The following is a 22,817-nucleotide window of genomic DNA, read 5'->3' on the forward strand; positions in this document are numbered from 1 at the left end:
GTATCTATAACTCTTTTCTGTTCATCAATGGTACCCATATTCACATTCCATCATCGTATTCCTTCATTCCATATCGTACGCAAAGGGAATGCTCTGCATCGCACCTCGTCGCTGCACACACATAGCAGCAGCAGCATTCGCCGTCGAAACAGCGGCCTCGATATCATTATCAAACGCGCCCAAGCTGCGTCCCGTAGCCAAGAAACGCGCCACGGCAGTTGCGAAATACCCAACAAACGTATCACCCGCCGCAGTGGTATCAACAACCTTCGCAACCTTAACACCGGCAACGATACCAGTGCGACCTGTCTTGGTCGAGAAATAAACGCCCTTAGCGCCGAGGGTAATGAGAACAATCTCAACACCCGCTTTCTCATGAAACTGCGGCGCCAATTCCTCGGGTCGTAAATCATCTCCCTCAACAACATCCCCAACAGGAAGACCCTCAATTGACCGCGCCATCTGCACAACCTCCGTCTCGTTCATAATAAGCACGGCGGTTCCGCGCAGCGCCGAAAGAGGGATTCCCTCTGGAAACACGGGCGCGGGATTGAACACCACTTTTGCGCGGTCCGAGGCGGAATCATCATTGAAATATTCCAACAATCCCAGTGTCGTGGTGCGCGGGATCTCACCCTGCAAAACGACAATATCGGGATTCGACTGGCTCTTAAGCGCAGCGAGAATATTATCCACGGAACTCAGCAATCCGGCATGGTTTGCGCCAGGGACGACGAGAATCCTGTTCTCGCCGCCGATAGCTTCTTCCACGATGATGCTAGCCGACCCGGTTTGCGCGACAGTCGATTGCTCGATGGATGTTGTGTCGACGCCGGATTTCTCAAGGGCTGGTTGTAGGAGGGTAGAGTAGTATGGGTCCTCAGCGCCGACGGCACCGATCATGTTCACGGATACATCTTGGGTGGTTTGGGATGTGAAGGAGGAGCGGCCGCATGCGACGGCTTGGTTTCCGCCTTTGCCGCCTGCTGAGACGGTGAGGGAGGTTGCTGTGAGGGTTTCGCCGGGTCCGGGGCAGCGCGGGGTTGCTGTTACGAAGTCAATGTTGAGCGAGCCGATTATGCTGATTTGGGGCTTTTTGGCGGATGGCGGGGTTTGGGTTGGGATTGTGGTCGTCATTTTGGTGGGTTGCGGTGGTTTGGTGTTCGGGAGGTTTAGGAGCGCTGATGGGTGCGGGCGGGGGGGTGAAATTGAATTGGAGGAAATTGAATTGAAGGATGTTGAGGGTTTAATTCAATAAATGTCGCGTCGCATGACCTTTCTTATTTTTGCTCGGTCGGGATCTTGACCTTCGGCATGTCATAGCCCCGCGTCCCCACGTCCCGAGGTCTACGCGCGTTGCCTGATGTGGGTGTCGTAGGCTATGTCCGTCCTGAATAGGCTAGTCATGTACCTGTTTCTCCAAATACGGTTTAGCGCAGGAACGCTCTGACTAAAAGGAAAGGAAACCTTGGTTACGGCACGTGGTTTACCCCGGAATCTATTGAGTCTAGAGGTACCTACAAGCCGCAGCATGGAAAAAACCAGGTTGTGGATTTGTTGAGCAACTCGTCACGCGCCATTCTAATAAAGAAACTTGACATTACGAGCTCTCAAAATCCCCTTCCGTCGTTGATGTAGTTGCCTCCGGATTCCTCTGGATATTTATCTCCAATTTGGGTCCTACCTAGTCCTCCATTGTATGGTCATCCTCTGGGTTTTAAGTGCGAATAACAAGAAGTAAATCCCACGCAGGCCAGAGAGCGGCGGTCGCCATTGGTATGGATAGTCTGAATGTCATCCTGCATGGATGCGGGAGATGCTTTTATTGGGTTAGGACACTAGTCATTGATTTCATTAAATTCACGAATCAGGTAATGGCGTTGTTGTACGTGCTTTGAGTCGATAAATAGTTTCAATGTCTCGATGAGGGATTAGTGGTTGAAAAAGGCTTACAATAAGTTATTTCTCGACAGGTAACTACATTCGGGAATTTTCTTCCCAGAGTCTGCCATGGCTCTAGTTCATTGCTTTTCTGCGTTAAGCCTTTTGATATCGGTGACACTGACTCCACAGCGGGTAGCTTGTGCATCACATTATTTCAAGTTGACCAACAGACTGCTACCTCTCCGTTATTTTCGTTAAAATTGTTTATCTTGCCCATAACTACTTCAATGTGCACTATTTAGCCGCTTCGGTGGGTCTTCTTCTATTATTAGTTCGCAGGGTAGGTTTCTATACGAGCCATTAGGCTTATTTCTTAACTAGTCAAGTAAGGAAAACGCCACTGGTAGCTTCGCTAGGATATGTCAGATTGCTTACTCTCTTTGTCTACCCAGCCCCCGTCATCCCACTTATCCCTATGGATTAATAACGTGTGCGTTACCTTTAGCTTGGAATTATGAATCTCCGAATAATCACGAAATCACTTATTTCAGAAGACTCAAATATTATCGTGGGAGTCTCTGATGGGGCCCAAATATGGGCCGATACACCGTGGCCATTAATCCCAACAACCGAAAAGGCCGTAAGTGTCATCCTACCGCAAAATGATATTCGTCTAATCCTCCAGTCAAAACATGCGGCCATTTACATCGCAAAAGAGATGACATACACCCATAATTGTATGCTCCAAGGTCTGAATAGCATCTACCACCAAGCGGAGAATGTCCGGCAATACGAAGAAATCGCGGATTTTCTGTTTTTTGTTAAGTGCTGGACAGGCTGGGTATCTCGTCACCATATTATGGAAGAAGAAATGATGTCCCCGGGGTTTGAGAAGGTGATTGGCACGCCTGGATTCTTCGGAGACAACGTGGAACATTCAGCTACAGTTGAAGACACTCCAGGATTATAGCGCCCAGACGCAACCTTTGAATTTTGATGCCTCGATTATCCGCAATTTTATCGAAGAGATGGGTCCCACTTTCCGCGATCATCTAGGCGATGAAATTGACAGTCTTCTCCGAATGATTCATTATAACTCGAAGGCTTTGAAGGTGTATAAAAGCTGTGTAGCCGAGGTAGCCAAGCAAGACAAGGTATGTCTCGTGGACAAAGAGAATGAATTCAAATTAATCAAAATGTTCTATAGCAAGTGGTCCCCCCCATAGTTCCCCATGGTTCTTGGACTGCGAGATGTCACATTCGAGAGTGGTAATCAGCGGCCTTCGCTGCCTCCCATGGCTGACTGGATTATCAACTATCTCCTTGCCCGCAAGCATGCTGGCGCATGGCGTTTCCTTCCTTGTGACGGTTGGGGAAAGCCTCGTTCTCTGGTATTTGGACTTAAGCCCGAGGGAAAAGAAAAAGAAAACACAGACAACAAGAAGGAATGAGCAGTGATGAGCTTATAAATAAATGGTTTCATGTTTTCCATCTTGTTTCTCAATATTATGCCACCTTACGCACCAGGTGATCTGCTTATTGTAAATATCATGCTTAGCATTGTAATATCTGATATGCAATATGTTACATTTTGAAACAAGCAAATTAATTAACAAAGAAAAGTAGGTCCCGCTCAATAACTCCCCCATCACTAACCGAATACTCCATGCAATAGCAAGCCATTCAGTTCATCTTAACCTGGAACAAATAGCGCTGTCGTATCTGTGCAACATCGTACACAATGTACTCGTTGTATATCAGTCCCCGACGGTTATCATCCCTGACACCCCCAATGGCCATATCAGGCATCTTCACACCCGCCAAGGCCGGATTCAAACATGCCGAATCCTTCCACCCCCCAGGAATGTTCGAACCTCTGCCGAGCGTCGCAATCTTTCCAGCAGCTCGCGCTTCCTCGCCAGCATTGTAGCTGGCTCCGTCGAGTTCCAGCATAGGCGCACCGAGCTCCGCATCGCAGAGAAGCAGCAGCCCCATCCCCCCGCTGTTATAGGGACAACAGTAGTTTGCGGATTTACTGGAGATATCTGCTAGATAAACACCCTTGCCGAACATGTAGCCGTTTACGGGCGCTTCGGGTGGTGCGATGCGCAATCCTTGGCTGAGGATACCACCGAAGTTTGTGCTCCGAGATCCGTGCCAGAGGAGGCGGCGGTCGCTGTTCGGGATGTTGGCGTAGGCGGATGAATTGAAGCGGTCATTTTCGCCTTGGCGTTCAATGCGAAAGATGTTCACTACCTTGTAACTCATGCTGTGTGTCTCGCCGCGTGTGTTCTGGAGGTAGTTCTCGAGTTCTGTGAACTCGGTTGATTTGGGATCCACTTGGAAATGTCAGTTTGGTGAGATATTACAGGCTCTGTAGATTTCACTCACATTCGGTCATCTCCTTCATACCCAGACTCTGGAACTGGCGATCCAGGGGGTGAATGTCATGGTCTTGCTTGGACGATACCATGATCTCATTCGCAACGTCCATGTCCGTCAGTGCCTCTAGCAAATCGATTTCCTTCTTGATCTGCGCATTTGTGTTCAAGGTCGGGGGCCGATGGCGGCCAAAGACATGAGGAATCAAGGTGAAATACCGGTTGCTCAATGTCTCTATGGCATCATTAAACGACAGCCCGTATCTTTCTTGTGACACGTTTGGTGTGGTCATGAGCTCGGATATCTCCTTCAGAACCAAAAATCCACTTTTCAAAGTCCTGTCGCTCAACTTTCCTAGTGGCAGTTTGTTGGCATCGTATGACATTGCAGCCAATGTGTCGAGAACGTTTTGTCGATTGAAGATGAAGGACATGAGATTTTGAAGCCCTTTTGATAAGGCGCTCTCGGCCATGGGCTCGTCCTCTTCTTCCTTGATAGTCTTCTCATTTTTGACAGGCTCTTCGTCTTCGTCGTCCTCTTCATAGTTGCGCTCAAGGAAAGTATACTTCCCGTGCTTAGGAGTATCGAGTCGTTTCTCCCATTTGAGGCCTGACTTGTCTTTGAACTTCTTCTCGTACTGTTGCATCGCATTTGCCAAATCGCCATTTCCGAGACAGGCTGACTGTCCATGCTCCCCAACTCGACCCCAGCGTGTCCAGGTAAAATACTTGGAGTTCGCACCGACCAACAATTGGACACGATAGAATTTGTTGGCATTGTTGGCTGCCACAGTCTGGCTCAGGGTTGCGTCCCAGATGAGGCCTGCGTTGTCAATGTATACCTTGGGATCTGTGACAAAGCGGGTCAGTTTGTCTCCCACGTATGAGCTCTCGTATCGTAGACTTACCCTTCAGTTTACCCAGGCTCTCAAAGCCCTCGTCAATTGGGACATTAATTGCCTTTGTGGATGTCTTCTGGATGTCCTTCGTCTTTTTGTTGGAACCGTTTTTACCAGTGTCTTCATCTGCACCTCGTTTCTTGCTTGCAGGCTTCTTATCCCCGGAGGATTTATCGTTGCCGTTTGCTCCATTCTTCTGGGCGCCGTTTGTCGTTTTGTCGGCATCATTTTCAGCAGAAGCCGCATCTGCACCTCGCTTCCTGGTAATACGCTTGTTGTCTGCGGGAAGAGATGCGATGCTGTCCGCAGTCTTAGTGTGTGCGTTGTCGTCTGCCTGGGACGCCTGATCGACTTGGCCGAAGGAATACTTCGACTCCGCCAATGGTTTCTTCGCCTTGTCTGAATCAAGGAGCCACGCAAGTGGGATAATGTGACAATTGGCGAGCTGGAAAGCTTGTTTGTCTAGTCGATCGGTTAATAAAACAATGCCAAGCTTCTATAGTGACACCTCAAAAGTCTGAAACATTGACCAGTGCTTGCCATCCATCACCGTCTAGGCCTGCCATTCTTGAAAATGGTGTTCAGGGGCCGAGACAAGAGTCTCAAATATCGCCATTGACGTTCCCGATGCCGCCTATCACCGCTTTAAGTGTCGAGACAGCGATAATTTGACCATTGAAAAAGCGCAGAGGGTTTCAAACTTCAGAGGTTGTCGTAAGTTGTGGTGATGCACTCACATTTGGTGGTCTGTTTCTCTACATCCTTCTCAGTGGTCACGAGATGTGTACAATCATCCGTGATCGCAGTACTGAATGTGGCTCCATTCTTCTCAATAAGCGACTTCAAGTCCGCTAAGAACAGTAGACTGGTCAGCATGTAGTTAATTATAGTGGAGATGACCTAATCAAAGACCACCCCGGCCCCAGGGCAATAGGGGGCTCTGGCTCATACCTTGTTTTAGATTGGGAAAGGTCCCGCCCACGGCAATCACCAGCTTCTTGAAACTTTGAGCCGGCATGATGTAGCTCAACTGTAAAAACAAGATCTAGTATCAGGTGTAGAAAATGGGAATGTAGGATGTAAAGATTGAAGAGGGGAGAGTCAAGCGAGTACGAGGCTGAGTTGACCGAAGTACATGGAAGGAAGATGGGATGAAAGTAGAATAGGCATAGGAAACAGGAAGGAACAAGCCTTTTTAAATAAAAACACGAGAAGAGCGTTGTTACGCAGTCAAACCTGATGGCCTCATGGATCAGGCATTAATGAGGCTGCTGCCTGACGCTAAGCCAGGCAGCACACCCACTACACCCCCTTTTTGTGGGGTCGGTTGATCTATGGAAGGCCTCCGTACGGAGTACTTGGCAATTCTTAACACTACCCTAATGCCGAGTAATTTATCTTCCGGAACCGCCGCGCTAATTTCTGACACCCGGTGATGTCGGGGGGGGGGGGGCCTTCTGGCCTTGTCCTTCGACACTACAATTGTCACCAGTGACGGAAATAGAGAATGACTATGACAACTACTCCCACCTTCACCCTTGATCATCCCCAGCTCGGCAGTCTCACTGGCCGCCTGGTTGATCACCAACATGCTGATGGACAGCCTGTGACTGAGCCTATCGTGCATTTCCGTTCCATCCCTTATGCCACCATCCCAGCCCGTTTCAGCCAAAGCGTACTCCTCGATCACATCCCGGACCACTTTGATGATCGCCCTCGTGGCGAATTTACGCAGTATGGTGCTGCGTGTCCGCAAGTGCCACAGCCCACAGGCAGAGGTAGTGCGACAGGAGGATTTGTACCTGGCGAGGAGCCAGTCACCTACGATGAGCAAGCCTGTCTCAACTTGACCATTTCTGCACCCGTCAAGAGTGCCCTTAACCAAACTGGCCTATCAACCCCCAAAGCACTCCTGCCAGTACTGGTCTATGTGCATGGCGGCGGTATGATCGAAGGCAAGGGCCATGTCAGCGCCCTTCATGACACGTCCAAGATGACTGAGCTGGCAGCTCACGAGGGTATGGATGTTGTGATTGTGTCTATAGGATACCGGTTGAACTGGCAAGGTTTCATCGCCTGCTACGATCTACTCGACGAGGCCAGGGAGAATGGTGAACCTGCATTCAATTATGGACTGCGAGACCAACGCAACAGCTTCCTCTGGATCCAGAAATATATCGCAGGCTTTGGTGGTGATCCAAATAACATCACGGCCTTTGGCGAGTCGGGCGGCGCTGTCTCGCTCTCCATACACGCTTGTTCGGATGTGCCTCTGTTCAACCGAGTCATCCTCCAGAGTGGTACACCCAATACCATAGATAGCTGGACACTTGATGAGTTTGATACATTCTATCACCGTCTGCTGTCATATCTGGAAATCACAGGAACAACGCGTGCAGAGCGGCTCAAGGCCCTCCGTGGGGTGCCAGTGTCACGCTTGCTTGACTTCATTCGTGAGAATAATCTCCGTACGATGAAGCCCTTCTTCGGCCCGGAGTGTGAGTTCTTCCCTCAGCAGCCTTTCTGGTCCAATCAAGGCGAGATTCTGGCCAACTGCTCATGGGTCCACGACATCATGATTGGCGACGACTCGTGTGAGGGATCTGCGTTCACAACACCAATGAGGGACATCTCTGCTAGCATGTACATTTCACAAGTTTACACTATTCTCGGTGAAGAGTCTGGCCGCCGCGTGCTCGACTCATACGATATACATGAGGGTATGGACGAGGGCCTCTTCTGGCAGCATGTGACGGTTATAACGGGAGACTTGATCTTCTCCGAGCCCGCGCACTCAGTTGCCGTCGCGGTGGCGCAGATTGGTCGCCAGCGTTTATATCGCTGGAATTTTGGTCTACAGAACCCTTTCCCAGGATCGGTCTTCTCCTACACCACGGGGCATCATTTTGTCGAACTCATGTACCAGTTCATGACACTCGCGGGACGTCTCCCTACCCACAGAAACCATTTCCTGCGACGTCAGGGGGAGGAAATGGCGCGTAGTTGGATTCGATTTGCTAATGGACTCCCCCCAATGCCCGGTGCGAAACCATACGATCTAGACGAAGGTAATATTATGATTTGTGATATGCTACACGGGTGGACAGTCCGAACAAGAGCGGAGGATGAAGTCGTCAGCCAGCAGGATCCGTGGGGTCCCCGACGGTACCGCCAGTGGGAAATCCTGAACGAGGAGTTGAAAAGAGCTGGATGCGCCAAGGATGGGGCTAGCTCAGAGAATGAAAGGATTCAGGCGACGAGAAACATGCTCTTGGGATAGGATGTACCGGAGATGCGGCCATATTCATATGGAGACAAGGATAGTCAGCCCCTCATGCGGCATCTGTGGCACATCATTCAGTCTTTCTCATACCTAGTCCGAACAACAGAGATATTGCACAATAACCCATTCATAGTTCTATTATATTCGTATCCCTTTCCGTCTGTTGTGAACTTAGACCTCACTCCACTAATCCCATAAAACCATCGATCCTCATCCAGGCCCACTAGTCACTACTCTCCATAGCTTTATGTTCCCTGGCCTGAACGATAGGCAGAGCAGGACCCTCAACAGAAGGGAGCAACCAACCAGGATGAAACACATTGAAGATACCAACAGCAATAATCATCAGTACACCATCAAGCCCAATAAAATACGACTCATGAGTAATAAGATACCCAGTCCACCCCTGAGCGAGCTCAATGGTACGGTAAATACTCCGGATGTAGATACAGAGCACGGATATAATCATCGTGACCATTAGTGTCATAAAAGACCCTTTCCCTGTCATAGAGCGAAGAAGCCCAAGTTTTATTACCCGACGAACGAAATCGATAGTACACACCCCAAACATTGAGATCGACACGAGTTGGAATACAATTCCTGCCACCATGGTGTTCGTACCTGGTGCGGTGTCGCCACCGTATGCTCCTGATGCTGAGGCTGCTAGGCCTCCACCAACAGCTTGGATAACGAGCGATATAACGTCGCAGGTGCAGAAAATCCAGAGGTATTGCTTTGGGGTGAGGAAAGAGGATTCGCGTTGTCGGCCTAGTATTTGGATGAAACGGCCGAGGAGGATATAGATACCTGCTGTAAAAAAGGTTGGGGCTGTTTTTTAGGATCTGGGTTAGTTTAAGGCTAATGTGGAGGTTATGCCTTGGCATCAAGGAGCAGGCTCATTGGTGCTTGATTCCTGAAGCCACAAAGTTTGAGTTGTGCTCACCAATGATTAATGTCGCGATCTGCATCATAAATGCAGTGTAATTGTAAGGGCATTCAGAGGACCAGGTTCGCCCGGCCCAGCCTATTAGTTCAGCTATAGATAACCACTGTCAGCTTCCCTAGTATAGATCTCGGGAGAAGACCTGTAGTACCTAAACATCCAATAGCAAAGACACTGCACCACCACGTGCGCTTCCAGCAAAATTGGGCGATATGAAGAGCCATAGATAGCCCAAATAGAGCACAGAACGCGATTCCAACTGCCTTGGTTGGTCGATATCCGTATGATGGATACCAGTCGGGCCTGTATGGATAACAGCCTTGGCCGATGTCGCCCATCTTTGCTTAGAGGTTGAGATATCGGACTCAAAGGGTGGATGGATGGATCCTGAATATAAGATTCATATCCTTTTTGAGAACCTTAAACTTATATAATATTCACAGACCGTCCACGGGTGACAGCTGCTAAATTGAACACGGAGTTCCTTCTGCTCAGCCTCTAAACCCATTGACACTACTGGCAAGTGAGATCCTGGGATTCTGGTCAACATGCTGAATCTAATTGGCGACTCTCAGTGATATTCCCCGGGCTCGTTCCAGTGGAGGTCCAAGTCATGAAATTTTATAGATTTTACGGCGTGGGGGCTGAGCTCCTAGTGGCTGCTTCGTACTTTGCCAAGTCACAGCCAAATCCCACCAACCTGGAGATCACTCTGTGATAGGCTGTTTTGTACTTTTACTGTTTGACATTTCCCAATTTGAGAATGATGCTGGCGGCGCTGCGGAGTATAACAATTTTACAGGCGGGATGGCCGGGCCGGCGGGGCGGAGGAGTACGAAGGGGCATAGCGCACAGGGGGTGCATAGTTGATGCCTCAATATAGCCTGATTAACTATGTCCCGAATATAGCCTGGCAGAGAACTAAGAATCCCTGGATTACCATCACAGAGAGCTTATCAAGCAAATTACTGTAGTTCTTGGAGCTATCTATGTAGTCTATGTAAAATGAAGCTTTTCATACCACTCAAAATGATATGTCACCAGATTTTACCGTGGTGTACATTAGCTCGTTATACTCACTGGCTCAAATCTGGTAATACATTAATTTATATACTATAGAAAGCTTTGTTTTCACTCCGTGCCGGAATAGGGCGACAATATAGCGAATAGGGAGGTGTAAACAGCGGTCAAAGTCCGGCCATATTCAGGCATTTAGGCATAGTTATATATCTCTTCGTAGAGGGGAAGAACGGGGGAGGCTCCAATCTTAAATGCTCGTAATTGCGGAGTATGCTCTAGATGGCAATAGTACGCCCTTAGTTTTTGATTGGTGCATAAAAATACATTGGGAGATTGCATTCTCATTGGGTACATCCTACCCAAGACTAGGGATATTGACTTGCTAGTCTATCTACCCAAGTGTCTCGAGTTGTGTAAGTGTTCATCCTCTGGGACCGGGAAAACACCAACAGAAATCATCTAGGGATCATAGGTAATAAATAATGCACAAATGTGGCTTCCATATAGTTGACGAGTAAGGCCACAAGCAAAGTCGTTTACAGGCAGCACACTTCTCGCTAAGCTACGCCAGGTATGTTGAGAATCCTCACCACGTTCTCACCACGTTCTCACCTTTCTTGACATCTCTCATATCGCCGACACTCACCCTAGAGTGGCGGTCGGGTGCCAATAGCACCTCGAGAATTAGCCGTGCGCAGCATACAGCGTATGTACGTCAAGTACTCTGTAATTGGTTAGGTGTCGCCAAGGATGAGAAATGAGGTTGCTGCTCGTAATTGTAATGGCCTGGCAGCCTCGGGCATCAACGCCTGCCGGGGTCCTGACACTACACCACACACAGTGAACCTTGCATTTTGGGTGAGACTTGATTTGGAATAAAAATTATCGTATCGATATATTGTTCAGGCTCATAGCGGCAGTTGGTCATATTTATCACTTACAACCGTTCTGCTGTGAGGTCGGACTTGCCGCTTTGGGACACGGTTGCCGCTCCGGTGGCGTGTTGCCCGTTCCCGCCCCCGAGAGGAAAGGCCCGCAACGACCTGCCGACACGATGAAGGAGACATATGAGAATCATTCACGATGGAGCTGACTTTCTTGATAAGTCGCGATGGAACAAATGCCAAGAGGGGACATGTGCGGCGAGCCTGTACCTCTTGTCGTCACAAAAAGGTCTCGCATACTGTCCTAGATAGCCTATAACAACCGGAATTGTACGCTGACCTTGCTAGAAACGATGTTATCACAGTACCTCTCGGGAGCAATTATCTGATGGGACTTCTTCGCCCGACATCTCTTGTCTGACAGGTAGCCAAAGTCCTTCATCTCAGACTTCAAGGCGGGAGCCAGCAGTCAGAAATAGATCTGCGTCTCCACGGCGTGAGCGACCAAATGTCGCCTCACTCCAGATTTCGGTGGAACAAGAGGTCGAACCGTCTGTCGCCTCTGATGCAGCTACAGCGGCGGAGGCGGGTCAAGAGTCTCGTCGTTTTGCGTGTGACTCCAACCCCATAGCGACTCTCATGGAACAGAACGAGTCAAGGCTGCAGAAGGGTCGATCCCAAAAAGGCGATGTAGGTGCATGGTTGGTCGCGGAGGAGAATGCCATTGATCAAGGTGGAACCCCTGGCTCCTCTTCACAAACAGCACCAGGGACAAATGTTCACCCCGACTGGCTGCCCTCGAAAGACTGCCAGGAGGCCTTGATAGACATATATTTTCGTCGGATACACCCATTGCTGCCTCTTCTTGACGAAGACAAAGTGCGAACCCAGCACAGAGCGGGTAGTCTCCCTCCGCGGCTTGTGCAAGTGATTTGTCTTGTTGCGGGGAAGGACCGGAGCGCGGTGCCTTTCCTATGCCTTGGACCCCATCCAACTCCCCTCCCACTGGAGAAATTCAGCAACATCCTCTATACTGATGTTAGGCAAAACATCTCGAGAAGGGCTGAGAAAAAAGTGCTTGCAATACAAATCTTGGCGCTTCTGTCACTGCACGAATGGGGCTCCACTGGGTCCGAGGATTGTTCTCTGAATCTAGCTCAGGCTATTCACCATGCCCAGACCATTGGGTTGCATTTGCTGAGACCAGACCAACACTCTGGTACATCTTCCAAGGGTATTTTCTGGTGTCTGTGGAGCCTAGACCGATGGAACGCTGCTATGAATGGGAGGCCTTTGATGATACACGACGGAGACAGGATCCAGGGGGTGGATGACGTTGTTTCAACGTTCCAATCGTCGTTTCGTGTCTGGCTTCGAATTGCCGATAAGCTCGGAGAAGTGATTCACTTCTACCGACCGATCATGAAAGGCGTGGATCAAAGCGAACTCGCGCTCCCCTCCTTTGAAGAGATTGTGGAGCACTGTGAGGCCTGGGACATGCCTCCAGACCTGCTCGGTATGAAGCACTCCGTCGTTTAGTTGCAACATTGTCTAACCCATAGACCAAAAGAGTCCCTCGAGCTTGTTTATCATTCTGTGATTATTCTTTCAACATATTCCAACGGGTTGCAAGGCCGTTCACAGCCACGAGCATCAAAAATCCGACAAAGTCATTCGATTCTTACCATCGCGTCGCTCAGTTGCAATCATGATATTCAGGACTTCCTGCCGTTTCCCATGATCGGTTACACCATCTCGCTCGTCTTCTCGGTGACGTACAAGCAGTTCAGAGAAAACAAACTGCCAAGCGCACGCCACACAGCCATTTCGCAAATTCGTCTATTTCATCAGTACCTCAAGGAAATGGGTACCACATGGTGGTCGGCTGCTGTCATGGCTCGCCTAGGCCAGCGTGTGTTAAACAACATCCAGCCCACCATAGACGAAGAACGTTTCACAGGTCCAGAAATCAATATCACCCGACCAAACTCTCTACTTGAATCAAGTCATATATCTTCACAGCCACTTATTTCCACAGATCACATGCCGTCGCACTCGGCTGTCAACATTGTGCAGGTGGCGAGACGGATTCATACAGGATCTCAGACCACACACCCTCTGGCTGATCATCGACTGGGATCGGACAAACCTTCTAATTTTGAGGTAGACACCACGCCATTATTAGCAGCCACTGAAATCGAGGATTTTGATACCTTTTTCGGCAATTTCGTTGATGTCGGTCTCCCAAATTGCTCGAATGATCAATTATTGCTAGATCTCGACATGGCCGACTTCGAATTTGGTGACAGTCTAGCTTGATGGAAATTGCACAAAGGTGAAAGGACATGACTTGTGCTTCTTCTGTACTGTTTGTATTTAATATGGCATAAGGTGTACAGTTGTCTGACCATAGTGCTACAGAGTAAATATTGCAAACTCATGAGATGTGAAGAGAAGGGCCACAGATAAATACATTTCCCGCTAAACTGTCTCAGGTATGTCTCCCGATGGCCGCTGTTTTCAACCATGCTGATGTAGTTATTATGGTGTCTAGAGCGGTGTGAATCCATATATCATAATTCCGATAGTGTGGTACGAATTAGCGGCCAGCGGAAGATATACCCTAAGTAGTTTAGTGGGGAGTGTGTCGCTAGATCAGTGTGTACCCAGCTTGTGTAGTAAATGAGAACAAATGCTATGTGTACTTCTTGACTGTAATATGCCTGAGCTCAAGTATCCAATACATTGTATAGTGTCAAAAGTAGTAGTCATATGATGGTGGGAAGATGTTCCATTATATACCAAGGAATGCCCCTAGCAAGATCGCAAGAAAATCCCCCAGGACTGACCTTGGGAGATTTTCGCGAGTTATTGTAACCTACGTATTTAGACAGCATAACAAGAATGTCGGCATTTCCTTCTGTGGTGAAGAGCTGCACTTGTTAGGTTCGAGTCGTTGAAACTAGCCTCCCGACCCCGTTTAGGAATGTCCGCTCTTCGCTCTGTCGCGCAGACACGAGTATAAAGGCAACCAATGCACCATGATCCCTTCTTTATTAATTCGTCGACTCATATTCAATTGGATCTTTCATTCCACTTATAATTTATCAAGGTAAATATCGTTTGCATTTTTGACGATGTTCCGCGAACGCATTATCGGCTCGGAGTTGAGGTATGATTCTTCAGGTTGGCTTTTCCATAATAGCCTAACGCATATTTCATTAGTCTTGATCAATCATGCATCTTTATTTCGGAAGAGCGGCATCCAGTATCGGTTACTGGAAGGTTCAATCTCTCTCTTGCACAAGTTGTCTCGATTAAGAGTATGAAAGTGAGATTGAGGGGAATATTAGCAATGTGAGGATTCACACCGCGTAGTTGTTGAATATCGCCTTACCCATGTTTATAGCCCAATGGAGGGAGTCTTTGGATCAGCAGAAAGCCGCGACCAGATCACTTTCGAGCGCGAACAACCACTAGCTTCTTCGAAAATGCTCAACGCATTCCAAATGCCGGCAGGAGACCACGCATTTTTATTCGATTTTCCCCTTCCAAGTAAGATTCTCGACACGGTGACTGGGGCAAACAATCAATACCACACATATCGGGTGGAGCTTGTTATCGAGCGACGCCTCAAAAGCGATTTCGTGGTCTCGCAGCCAGTTAGGATCTACCAAGTTTTCGATTTTGAGACAAGCTATTTAAGACCGCATTGTCCGTTGGTAAGTATAGTCTTCCATTGAAGGTGGTATTCATGCAAATAACTGAAGATATCTAGACTCTCGAGGGTCATTCCAAGGAAAATATCCAGTATCGCCTCTCTATCACTGACCGGAACGTCCCCTTTGGTTGCACATTTCCCGTGGAATGCTGGTTTGCACCGCTGGTGAAGTACGCTACACTCAACACCGTTACCATCAAAGTAGTTGAGAAACAGACTGCGCGGTTGGATGCTACTGCTGCAGAATCAGTGCGACACAATGTACGGTTTATCACTGCAGCACAAACTCAAACTGTTTTCTCCAAGACCATTGATTTCCCTCAAGGAGATGAGTCTTCGGGAGATGGTCCTTCGGAAATTGAATGGCGTTTCACCACACCCGTCTCTCTGCCCCAGAGTCTCGACGCCTGCTCGCAGAGTGTATCGACTAGACACATCAAGATCAGCCATGAGCTTTCTATTAGTGCTGAGTTCCGCGGCGAAAGGAGAGATACTACAATTGTGGTATGCAAATAACCTAGTCGAAGTTTCATAACATGAAGCTAACCAGGAAACAGATGACGCAAATTATGCCGTTTAAAATTTATATGACACCCCATGTGATTGGACAAAATGCGTTCATTCGTGGGGAAGATATCCAACAGATGCCGGGAAGTCAAAGTCCTCCTCCAGCTTATAGTGAGCGTTTTTCGGACTTGATGATCTCGACAGCCGCTCAACTGGATATATGCGGACATCCGATGCTAGCGGAGATCAATTCAGCGCGTTCATCAAGTGAACAAAGTGCCACTACTCACACCACCGAGTCCTCTCCCCGATACGAGGTCGTATACTCTGTTTGAGTTTGGACTATTCTTTTGTCTACTCTTTCTCTACCCCGGTATTGATTTTGGGATACGCCCACAGCCTTGGGGTTTTTAATTTCATGAATTCCTTCTCATTCTACCTGTCAAATACTGAGCTCAAACTAATCAAAGTCGAGTTTCAAGTCTGAATCTTGTACACCAATCCCTCATCAGGTCCTACTTGTCCATGACAGAGTCTATCCCATCCTCCCTCAACGCCATCAGCACCAGAGACACCGCGGCCAAACACAATCTGTTTTCCTGGCACACTCAAGTGTCGTTCATCTAGCCATCTTTCCCACCGTGCATTCCTTGTTGTAAAGTAGGCTTCCAGGTCGACAGAGTCGAGTATCGTGTCTTGAACACCAGAAGTGTTGTATTGAACCTTTCCAAGCTTCGCCGTCGCTTCTCTTCCAGCAATCATCTCCTCCATTGAGTATACTTTCTGCTCATTGCCAACCTGGACAATGACAACCTTACAAGATTGCAACTCAGCATGATTCTTAATCAGGGAGAGGGTGTCTTCGAGGGCATTTGGACGACCACCAAAGTCAACAATAACAATCTTCTCAGCCTTGCGGCTAGCCAGCCACTCCGCATTCTCCTCAGATCCAATATCCCCATATCCAACCGCCTTGGAAGGAACAGAAGCTAGATTCCGACTCGCTTCCGCGACGCGCGACACACCTGATGTAACCTGGAACAAGCCAAGAGGCGCCGAACCATCTGGTTTTCGCGACAGGTAGTACGAGAAAACACGGGCCGTGTTGGTTGATGCGGCCAAGTTTACCACGATCGCGGACGACAAATCCCCGTCGGACTGGGTCCACGGCAAACCAGCTTGGTTTCCCAGTGGATGGATGGGTGGTTGGTTTGGGTTGGACGAGAAAACGTACTCGCTGAGAACGTACCCAGCTACTCCGCCAATGAATAGCGCGGTCCAGGCCATGCGGTCTAGCTCATTCTGTGCAGAATCTGACAGGGGATTGAGCGCAGTGGTCAGGTCGGAGATTGGGGTCGATGACGGAGTTACCGTATATCGGTTGTACAATGGCATCAGTTGCTGGCGATGATCGCTAGTCTCGATCCAGTGGCCTTCTGGTAAGCCGCGTTTGAGTTTGAGATCGGTCGGTGTGTTGGTTGTGGGCCAGAATCCGAACAGAAGTGTTCCTTTGGGTAATTCTGGAATGGTTGTCTCTTCCACTGTGGCATAGCCCCAGGCTGGAACGATTCCCCATGCTGCTGGGTCGTTGTATGGTGCGGGATAGTCTTCAGATACGGGGTACGCGTCCCACCTGCGAGTAATTGATGAGAATCTCATTTCACCCCGTTTTCCGACAGTCTCATATTTTCTGGGTAGATATTGAGAACATACCAACGTAGGAATCCACCCATTAAAGCATAGGTCAAACTGTTCGAAGTGAGACTGATCAGTTGCGTGCGAATTCTTACTGAAGACTCAGATAGTTCCCTCTGAGCAGCGACCTCGAGGTTGAAACTCGCATGCTGGCGGTTATCCAGCTTTGATACCACATGAACACCCATGGCGTGATAAATTTGGAGAGGAAATTGCTGACCTGAATGAGATGATTCTTTTACGCTGATTGATTACTGATCAGAGGCATGAAGATCATCCGGCGGGGGAACCCCACCAATTGAGATAATCAGCACGATTAGAGAGACAACCCAGGCTGTTTGCTTTTCAGCTCAAACTTAGAGGCTAATGGGTCTGAGCGTGACAGCCCAGTGGTCCTTAGTGTGATGGGGAGTTGCCTGCATCACTACAGGGATGGTGTCAGGGCTGCGTATTCTTGGTAATATAATCCCCGGGCCCTTTGTTAGACCAATCTCGTAGGGAATATACATGCAGGATATCGACATGTTAAATACTTTATAAGGCTGCCGCGGTGGGAACGATGACTCGTGTACGCTTAGGAACCCCGATAGCAAGTCCTCTTTATATATAAAGGCCATAACTTTCAATTCAATCGGGCGTTCACTAAAGTCCAGATAGCGGCAATAGGCTACTCGGCCATGAATTATATTGGAAGGGTTATTCCAAAAAAATTCATCGGCCGTGGCAACCACCTTTTGCAGTGGTGTACAAGGAGAGGTCGGAGATGTTCTATACTGTGGGATCTTAAGTTAGCGTTTGGCCTCGAGTTCTTGCTTCAGTTGGATGAAGACCCTGCATAGTCATACGCACCTAGTTAGACTGCAACAGGCAAATGGAACTTTGATTGGTTGATTGATATGGGTTTGAGTCAAGTACCCGACTGCATCGTGTCTGTAGAGCTTACTATAGTGCATAGCATTTCCGCCTATGGATGTACTCGTTTATATTATAGAGTAGCGTCGCGCATGTATCCACCCAGATATTTACCCTAGTAATTAACATTTAAGCTACGGTATAGCTACCAGGAATTGTGTAAAAAGTACTCATCTCAAAGCCATGTATACATAGCCAAATCAGGTGAAGCGGATGGTGTATACAATGCTCTCACAACTTCAATATGTCCACTTACGGCTGCTGCTTGGAGGGCTGTTTGGTGACTTCCAAGGATTCCTTCCGGGCCGGATAAGGGAATATTGACAACAGAATTTGCTTGTATTAATGTGTCTACAGCTTCAGGATGGCCATTTCTAGCCGCTGCGTCCAGGGCAGTTTGGCGAAAGCTTTCTCCTGGGGCGGCATTAACATCAGCGTTTGCTTGTATCAATGCGTCCATGATCTCAAGATGGCACCCATTGGCTGCGGCTTGGAGGGCAGTCCTGCCAAAAGTATTCCCTGGGGCCGCATTAAAATCTGCGCCTTTCCGTATCAATACGTTCACCACCTGAAGATGACCTGCTTCAGCTGCTGCTTGGACAGCCGTTCGGCCAAATTCCCGGGTCACAGCTGCATTGACAGTAGCATTTGCCTGTATCAGGGCCTTCACAACCTCGAGATGGCCTCCTTAGGCGAACTATGAATGCCATCTGCTCAGGTGTCGTCATATCCCAAGTTCTAAGGTCACAAGTGGAAATGCAGGTGGAAAGGTAAGAAAGAGATCTAGGGGATACGAGCTGGCCACTCAACCCAGCTTAACTCAAATACGTAGCTACCTACATGTAATCTAACAAGGGCAAGGCAGGGAAGATCCAGATTTACCAGCCCTATCTGGGCCTAGATGGTCTTCTATGTTTCTTGACGATATATAAGTCCTCGAAATAAAAGCGAAATCCCTGTTGATATTTTCTTGATATATTTTCTTTTTGTTTAGCAACTAACTAGTTATATATTTCTCACACCCTTCCCCAATATACCAACCTCTCACATCAATACATAAAGTTCTCAGCAGGTTCCATTTAATATGTCGGATATACAGAGCCGTAATTATGATCTAGAATATATTAAACTGCCAGTGATTGGTTATCCAGCTTGGGCAAGGTATAGCGAAAACGAGAACCCTACCCTCATTTATTCCCCGCATGCACCGGGATGCAGAGATGATGCCGGGAACTGGGAATATGAAACATTTGCACAGGGTGAGAACCGAGCTGTTACTTGTATATTGTAGAAAAGAGTACGATATAAATCAATTCAGAAGATTAGAGTCATGTGCCCGCTTTTACCGACATGAATCGACAGCGTAGGACAACAAGAGAGATAACTCACTAAATATATGTATAAGAAAAATCCGAGTAGCAAAACTAGTTAAGCACAGCTCTAGGAATGCACGAAAGACCCCGGGAATACGATAAAATGCATACAAATATCCCGAATAGAATCATGTATTGTTAGAATAGAATTTTAGAACGCCGGTGAAAACAAACAAGCCAGGAAGCCAGAGTAGATTCATGAAAAGATGAATATGAGCGCAAAGGAATGAATGCAGATGGAAACCACCACGCTGATAAATGAGAGATGAGATGGAAGATGTAGAATGGATACGAAAAGGAGAGGTATAAACAGATTCGAAACGTCAGCTCGATACCCGAGAAACGCAAAAGATTTCAATAATAGGCATGTGAATTGATTCAGATTCCGATTCAAATCGCTTGTTGAATGACAGGTTTCATGCTCGCGCTTTGCCGCGCGAGGTTGTATGCAGAGGTTGTAAATGGGATTATGTATGTATTTTCGTCCGTGGACTGTTCTCATGAGGGGGTTTTAGCTGGAGTCGCAAGGTAACATGCTTGGGGTGAAGATGCTTGGAAGTGTGCAATTTAGATCGCTTGAACAGATCAGGTCATAAATGTGTTTTGTTTGGTGAGATTAGAAGATAACGAATCGTTTCTGTTTGGCAGGCTTATCGTTTTCAGTTTCTGGATAATCGTATATGGTTAGCAAAAAATGTGCATGGATACACAGCCAATTCGGTTTACTCACCCTGGCCATGACTTGGATCCTTGCGCTCGGCTTTCTTAAGTCGGCCTCCGTTGCGCCTGGCCGCGGTTGGATGTGTACCCTCTGCTGCAGCCCGAATTGTAGCGATTCGATGTTTGGCTCGCTCATCGCCCTGGTCCGCTGCCTTGACATACCACACATTGGACTCGAGAGGATCACGACGGCAGCCAATACCCATTTCAGTGAAGTAGCCGACCGCATATTGGGCCTTCGCGAGACCCAGATTCGCAGCCCGGAAAGCCCACTCATATGCCTCGTTCTCATCCTTCTCGAGCACAGGCTCCGCACCAACAAGGTACCACGCACAAAGCGCCATCATCGCCACCGGATGCCCATTCTGCGCGGCATTGGTATAGAAGTGGATACTGAGCGCCGGGTCGCGCGGACAATTCAATTTTCCATGTTCATACGCATCACCAAGACGATAGCAAGCCTCCACATGGCCCAGCTCCGCAGATTTGGTGAACAGCTGCGCTGCATAAGTCTCATCGGGGAAGACATCGTCGCCGAAGCCCCTCTCGTGCATCACACCGAGCTCGTACGGGCCGGCGTTATACTGCGTATCTGCGGACTCGGTCGCGCGCTTCATCCATTTGACTCCCTCGCGGTATCGCTTGCCCAGCCCCATATCGCCAGCAATACAGGCGTTCGCCATACGAATCATGGCGCCCGGGTGGTTCTTCGACGCTGCTTGACGATAGAATTGCACTGCACGGGTGCCATCGGGACGGCATCCCCAGCCGAACTCATAGCAGAGCGCTGTGCGGTAGCAGGCTTCGACGTGACCATGTTTGCTGGCTGCGACGAAGAGCGGGAAGGAGCGGTCGTGGTCCTCGACGCCTTTGTTGAACAGGCCCGACGCGTACCCATCACCGAGGTAGTACTGTGCGAAGGGGTAACTGCGGTCTGCGAGGCGCTGGAGGATGGATTTTGATTCGCGTAGTAGACGGGCACGCGTGATTGGGTTGGAGTCTTCGAGGTCCACGGCTGGCATCTGGCGCATCGAGTTTATCATGAACACGGCGAATTCATACAGCACTGTTGGCTCGTCAGTCTTCTTCACGTTTGCTAGGTACATCTCGAATGTGTCTTTGTGGCTAAGAAGAGAGGCGTTGTTTCCGACTGAGGCTTGGAGACGCGAGTTGTCGAATCGCGCTGCTGTTGGGCCTGGCTGCGGGTATGATGTGTTGAGCAAATCGAGGAATGATGAAGACCTGTTTTCGGGGGTTCCAGACGAGGATCGCGCATGTAGATACGGCGATGAGGAGAGGTTCCGTCGGTGACCACCCTCTGAGGTTACGGAGTATGTCGAAAGAGGCCGCGAAAGCCTTGATCGCCTAGCAGCCAGCTTGTCCGTCGAGCCGGATGGGTTATCTCCAGCATTGGGTGCGACTTTCCTTGCAGGTGCCCCAGCTGGCTGTTGCTGGTGGTGGTAGATCAGGGGTTCGTAGTTGTCGGACGCCAGCGCCACGCTATCCATGCTTCCCCGCGAAGAGCCATTACAGCTCTGACCCTCGCGCTCTAATGAAGAGGCGCTCTTTTTCGGGTTTCCATGTCCTTCGTCTTTCGGCTCTACCACCGACCATGAGCCGCTGCTTGCTGGGGTGTGACCGTACGGATGCGAGTGTGTGTAGTTTGGGGCCTGTATTGAGTCTCGCCGCGGGGGGTGGGCAGGATTCCAGCTTTGCTGAGGCGGCTGTACAGGGCCCTCGAGCGACATGTCTGCGAATTCGGGGAGCTCCGATTGCGGTGTGGTGGGCCCACTGTATGCGCCTTCGATGCGCACGCTTGAGGCATCTGGGATGTCTGCGGTATGTGCGATTTTGACTGGCGAGCGCGGGGAATTTTGTATGACGGGAGAGGTTTCGGTCCGCAAAGGGACTGGTTTGCGGGTGAGGTTCAAACTCTGGGGTCTGGGGATGGTCCGTGGTGATTGAGATGGGGTGAATGGGGGCGATGATCGGAGGTAAGCTGGTGGGGGAGAAGGCAAGGCCCGGTGTCCAGCAGAACTGGCCATGTTGGAGTTAAGGAAGGTTAAAAGTGAGAGTTTGCAGATCCATGAAGAAAAATGTTTAGGACTTTATGGGGGAATCCATGGGGGAGAGCTAGTCAAAGTGGACACGCTATTAGAGATATTTCAAAGTTGAAGCGAGGGGAAGAGTAAAAAGAAAACTAGTTTCCAAATCCGTTTGATCTGTTTCTTATTATGCCTGGCACATTCTCTCGTATAAAAATCAAAGTTGATGCCTATCGGGTCGCCTAACAGGTTCCGAGACACATATAACGCATAAGACATGACCTCCCTTTGATCCCCTCTTTTTCAACGTGCACAGCTTTAAGCGGCCCTGTCTTTAGCGGTTAGTATTTTTAGTGGCATTTATACCCGACTACTCCGGGGCGCGGTGCGTGGTGGATATAGTTGGAAGTGGAAATATGGGCTCCTAATTTACATGGAAGCCGAGGGTTCTTATTAATATTGGAAAGGTTGAGCGTAAAAGGATATATTATTTACTCCCAGCTCTATTACCAGCCCTATTTCATTTGGAAAACAGAGTTTCAATTCCTCG

The 22,817-nt window shown here is 48.8% G+C and overlaps 10 protein-coding genes across 10 annotated transcripts; 5 read left to right on the forward strand and 5 right to left on the reverse strand.

Moving 5' to 3' along the window:
* Positions 1 to 63: 63 nt before the first annotated feature.
* On the reverse strand, positions 64 to 1,137 carry N7447_009472 (ribokinase; the record flags this gene model as incomplete). The annotated part of the gene is made up of 1 exon (XM_057233734.1): positions 64 to 1,137. The coding sequence occupies one exon, from the start codon at positions 1,135 to 1,137 to the stop codon at positions 64 to 66; it is 1,074 nt and encodes a 357-aa protein (XP_057083276.1).
* A 1,261-nt stretch (positions 1,138 to 2,398) lies between these two features.
* N7447_009473 (uncharacterized protein) lies at positions 2,399 to 3,335 on the forward strand (the record flags this gene model as incomplete). Its single annotated transcript, XM_057233735.1, has 4 exons — positions 2,399 to 2,524; positions 2,570 to 2,779; positions 2,832 to 3,038; positions 3,111 to 3,335. The coding sequence occupies 4 exons, from the start codon at positions 2,399 to 2,401 to the stop codon at positions 3,333 to 3,335; spliced, it is 768 nt and encodes a 255-aa protein (XP_057083277.1).
* Positions 3,336 to 3,567: 232 nt separating this feature from the next.
* N7447_009474 (uncharacterized protein) lies at positions 3,568 to 6,182 on the reverse strand (the record flags this gene model as incomplete). The annotated part of the gene is made up of 5 exons (XM_057233736.1): positions 3,568 to 4,223; positions 4,276 to 5,115; positions 5,174 to 5,626; positions 5,902 to 6,015; positions 6,116 to 6,182. The coding sequence occupies 5 exons, from the start codon at positions 6,180 to 6,182 to the stop codon at positions 3,568 to 3,570; spliced, it is 2,130 nt and encodes a 709-aa protein (XP_057083278.1).
* Positions 6,183 to 6,677: 495 nt separating this feature from the next.
* N7447_009475 (Carboxylesterase type B) lies at positions 6,678 to 8,444 on the forward strand (the record flags this gene model as incomplete). Its single annotated transcript, XM_057233737.1, has 1 exon — positions 6,678 to 8,444. The coding sequence occupies one exon, from the start codon at positions 6,678 to 6,680 to the stop codon at positions 8,442 to 8,444; it is 1,767 nt and encodes a 588-aa protein (XP_057083279.1).
* A 226-nt stretch (positions 8,445 to 8,670) lies between these two features.
* On the reverse strand, positions 8,671 to 9,728 carry N7447_009476 (RTA1 domain-containing protein; the record flags this gene model as incomplete). The annotated part of the gene is made up of 3 exons (XM_057233738.1): positions 8,671 to 9,275; positions 9,391 to 9,483; positions 9,542 to 9,728. The coding sequence occupies 3 exons, from the start codon at positions 9,726 to 9,728 to the stop codon at positions 8,671 to 8,673; spliced, it is 885 nt and encodes a 294-aa protein (XP_057083280.1).
* Positions 9,729 to 11,493: 1,765 nt separating this feature from the next.
* N7447_009477 (fungal specific transcription factor domain-containing protein) lies at positions 11,494 to 13,613 on the forward strand (the record flags this gene model as incomplete). Its single annotated transcript, XM_057233739.1, has 3 exons — positions 11,494 to 11,583; positions 11,643 to 12,810; positions 12,865 to 13,613. 3 exons carry the CDS (start codon positions 11,494 to 11,496, stop codon positions 13,611 to 13,613), a joined length of 2,007 nt encoding a protein of 668 aa, XP_057083281.1.
* A 1,094-nt stretch (positions 13,614 to 14,707) lies between these two features.
* N7447_009478 (uncharacterized protein) lies at positions 14,708 to 15,857 on the forward strand (the record flags this gene model as incomplete). Its single annotated transcript, XM_057233740.1, has 3 exons — positions 14,708 to 15,016; positions 15,073 to 15,519; positions 15,573 to 15,857. The coding sequence occupies 3 exons, from the start codon at positions 14,708 to 14,710 to the stop codon at positions 15,855 to 15,857; spliced, it is 1,041 nt and encodes a 346-aa protein (XP_057083282.1).
* Positions 15,858 to 15,999: 142 nt separating this feature from the next.
* Positions 16,000 to 17,405, reverse strand: N7447_009479 (DUF2855 family protein; the record flags this gene model as incomplete). The annotated part of the gene is made up of 2 exons (XM_057233741.1): positions 16,000 to 17,155; positions 17,236 to 17,405. 2 exons carry the CDS (start codon positions 17,403 to 17,405, stop codon positions 16,000 to 16,002), a joined length of 1,326 nt encoding a protein of 441 aa, XP_057083283.1.
* Positions 17,406 to 18,493: 1,088 nt separating this feature from the next.
* Positions 18,494 to 18,832, forward strand: N7447_009480 (uncharacterized protein; the record flags this gene model as incomplete). The annotated part of the gene is made up of 1 exon (XM_057233742.1): positions 18,494 to 18,832. The coding sequence occupies one exon, from the start codon at positions 18,494 to 18,496 to the stop codon at positions 18,830 to 18,832; it is 339 nt and encodes a 112-aa protein (XP_057083284.1).
* A 1,392-nt stretch (positions 18,833 to 20,224) lies between these two features.
* On the reverse strand, positions 20,225 to 22,267 carry chs3 (putative chitin synthase activator (Chs3); the record flags this gene model as incomplete). Its single annotated transcript, XM_057233743.1, has 1 exon — positions 20,225 to 22,267. The coding sequence occupies one exon, from the start codon at positions 22,265 to 22,267 to the stop codon at positions 20,225 to 20,227; it is 2,043 nt and encodes a 680-aa protein (XP_057083285.1).
* Between the last annotated feature and the right edge of the window lie 550 nt (positions 22,268 to 22,817).

Source organism: Penicillium robsamsonii, assembly GCF_028829455.1.
Source record: "Penicillium robsamsonii strain IBT 29466 chromosome Unknown utg000005l_segment0_segment0, whole genome shotgun sequence".
Lineage (NCBI taxonomy): Eukaryota > Fungi > Ascomycota > Eurotiomycetes > Eurotiales > Aspergillaceae > Penicillium > Penicillium robsamsonii.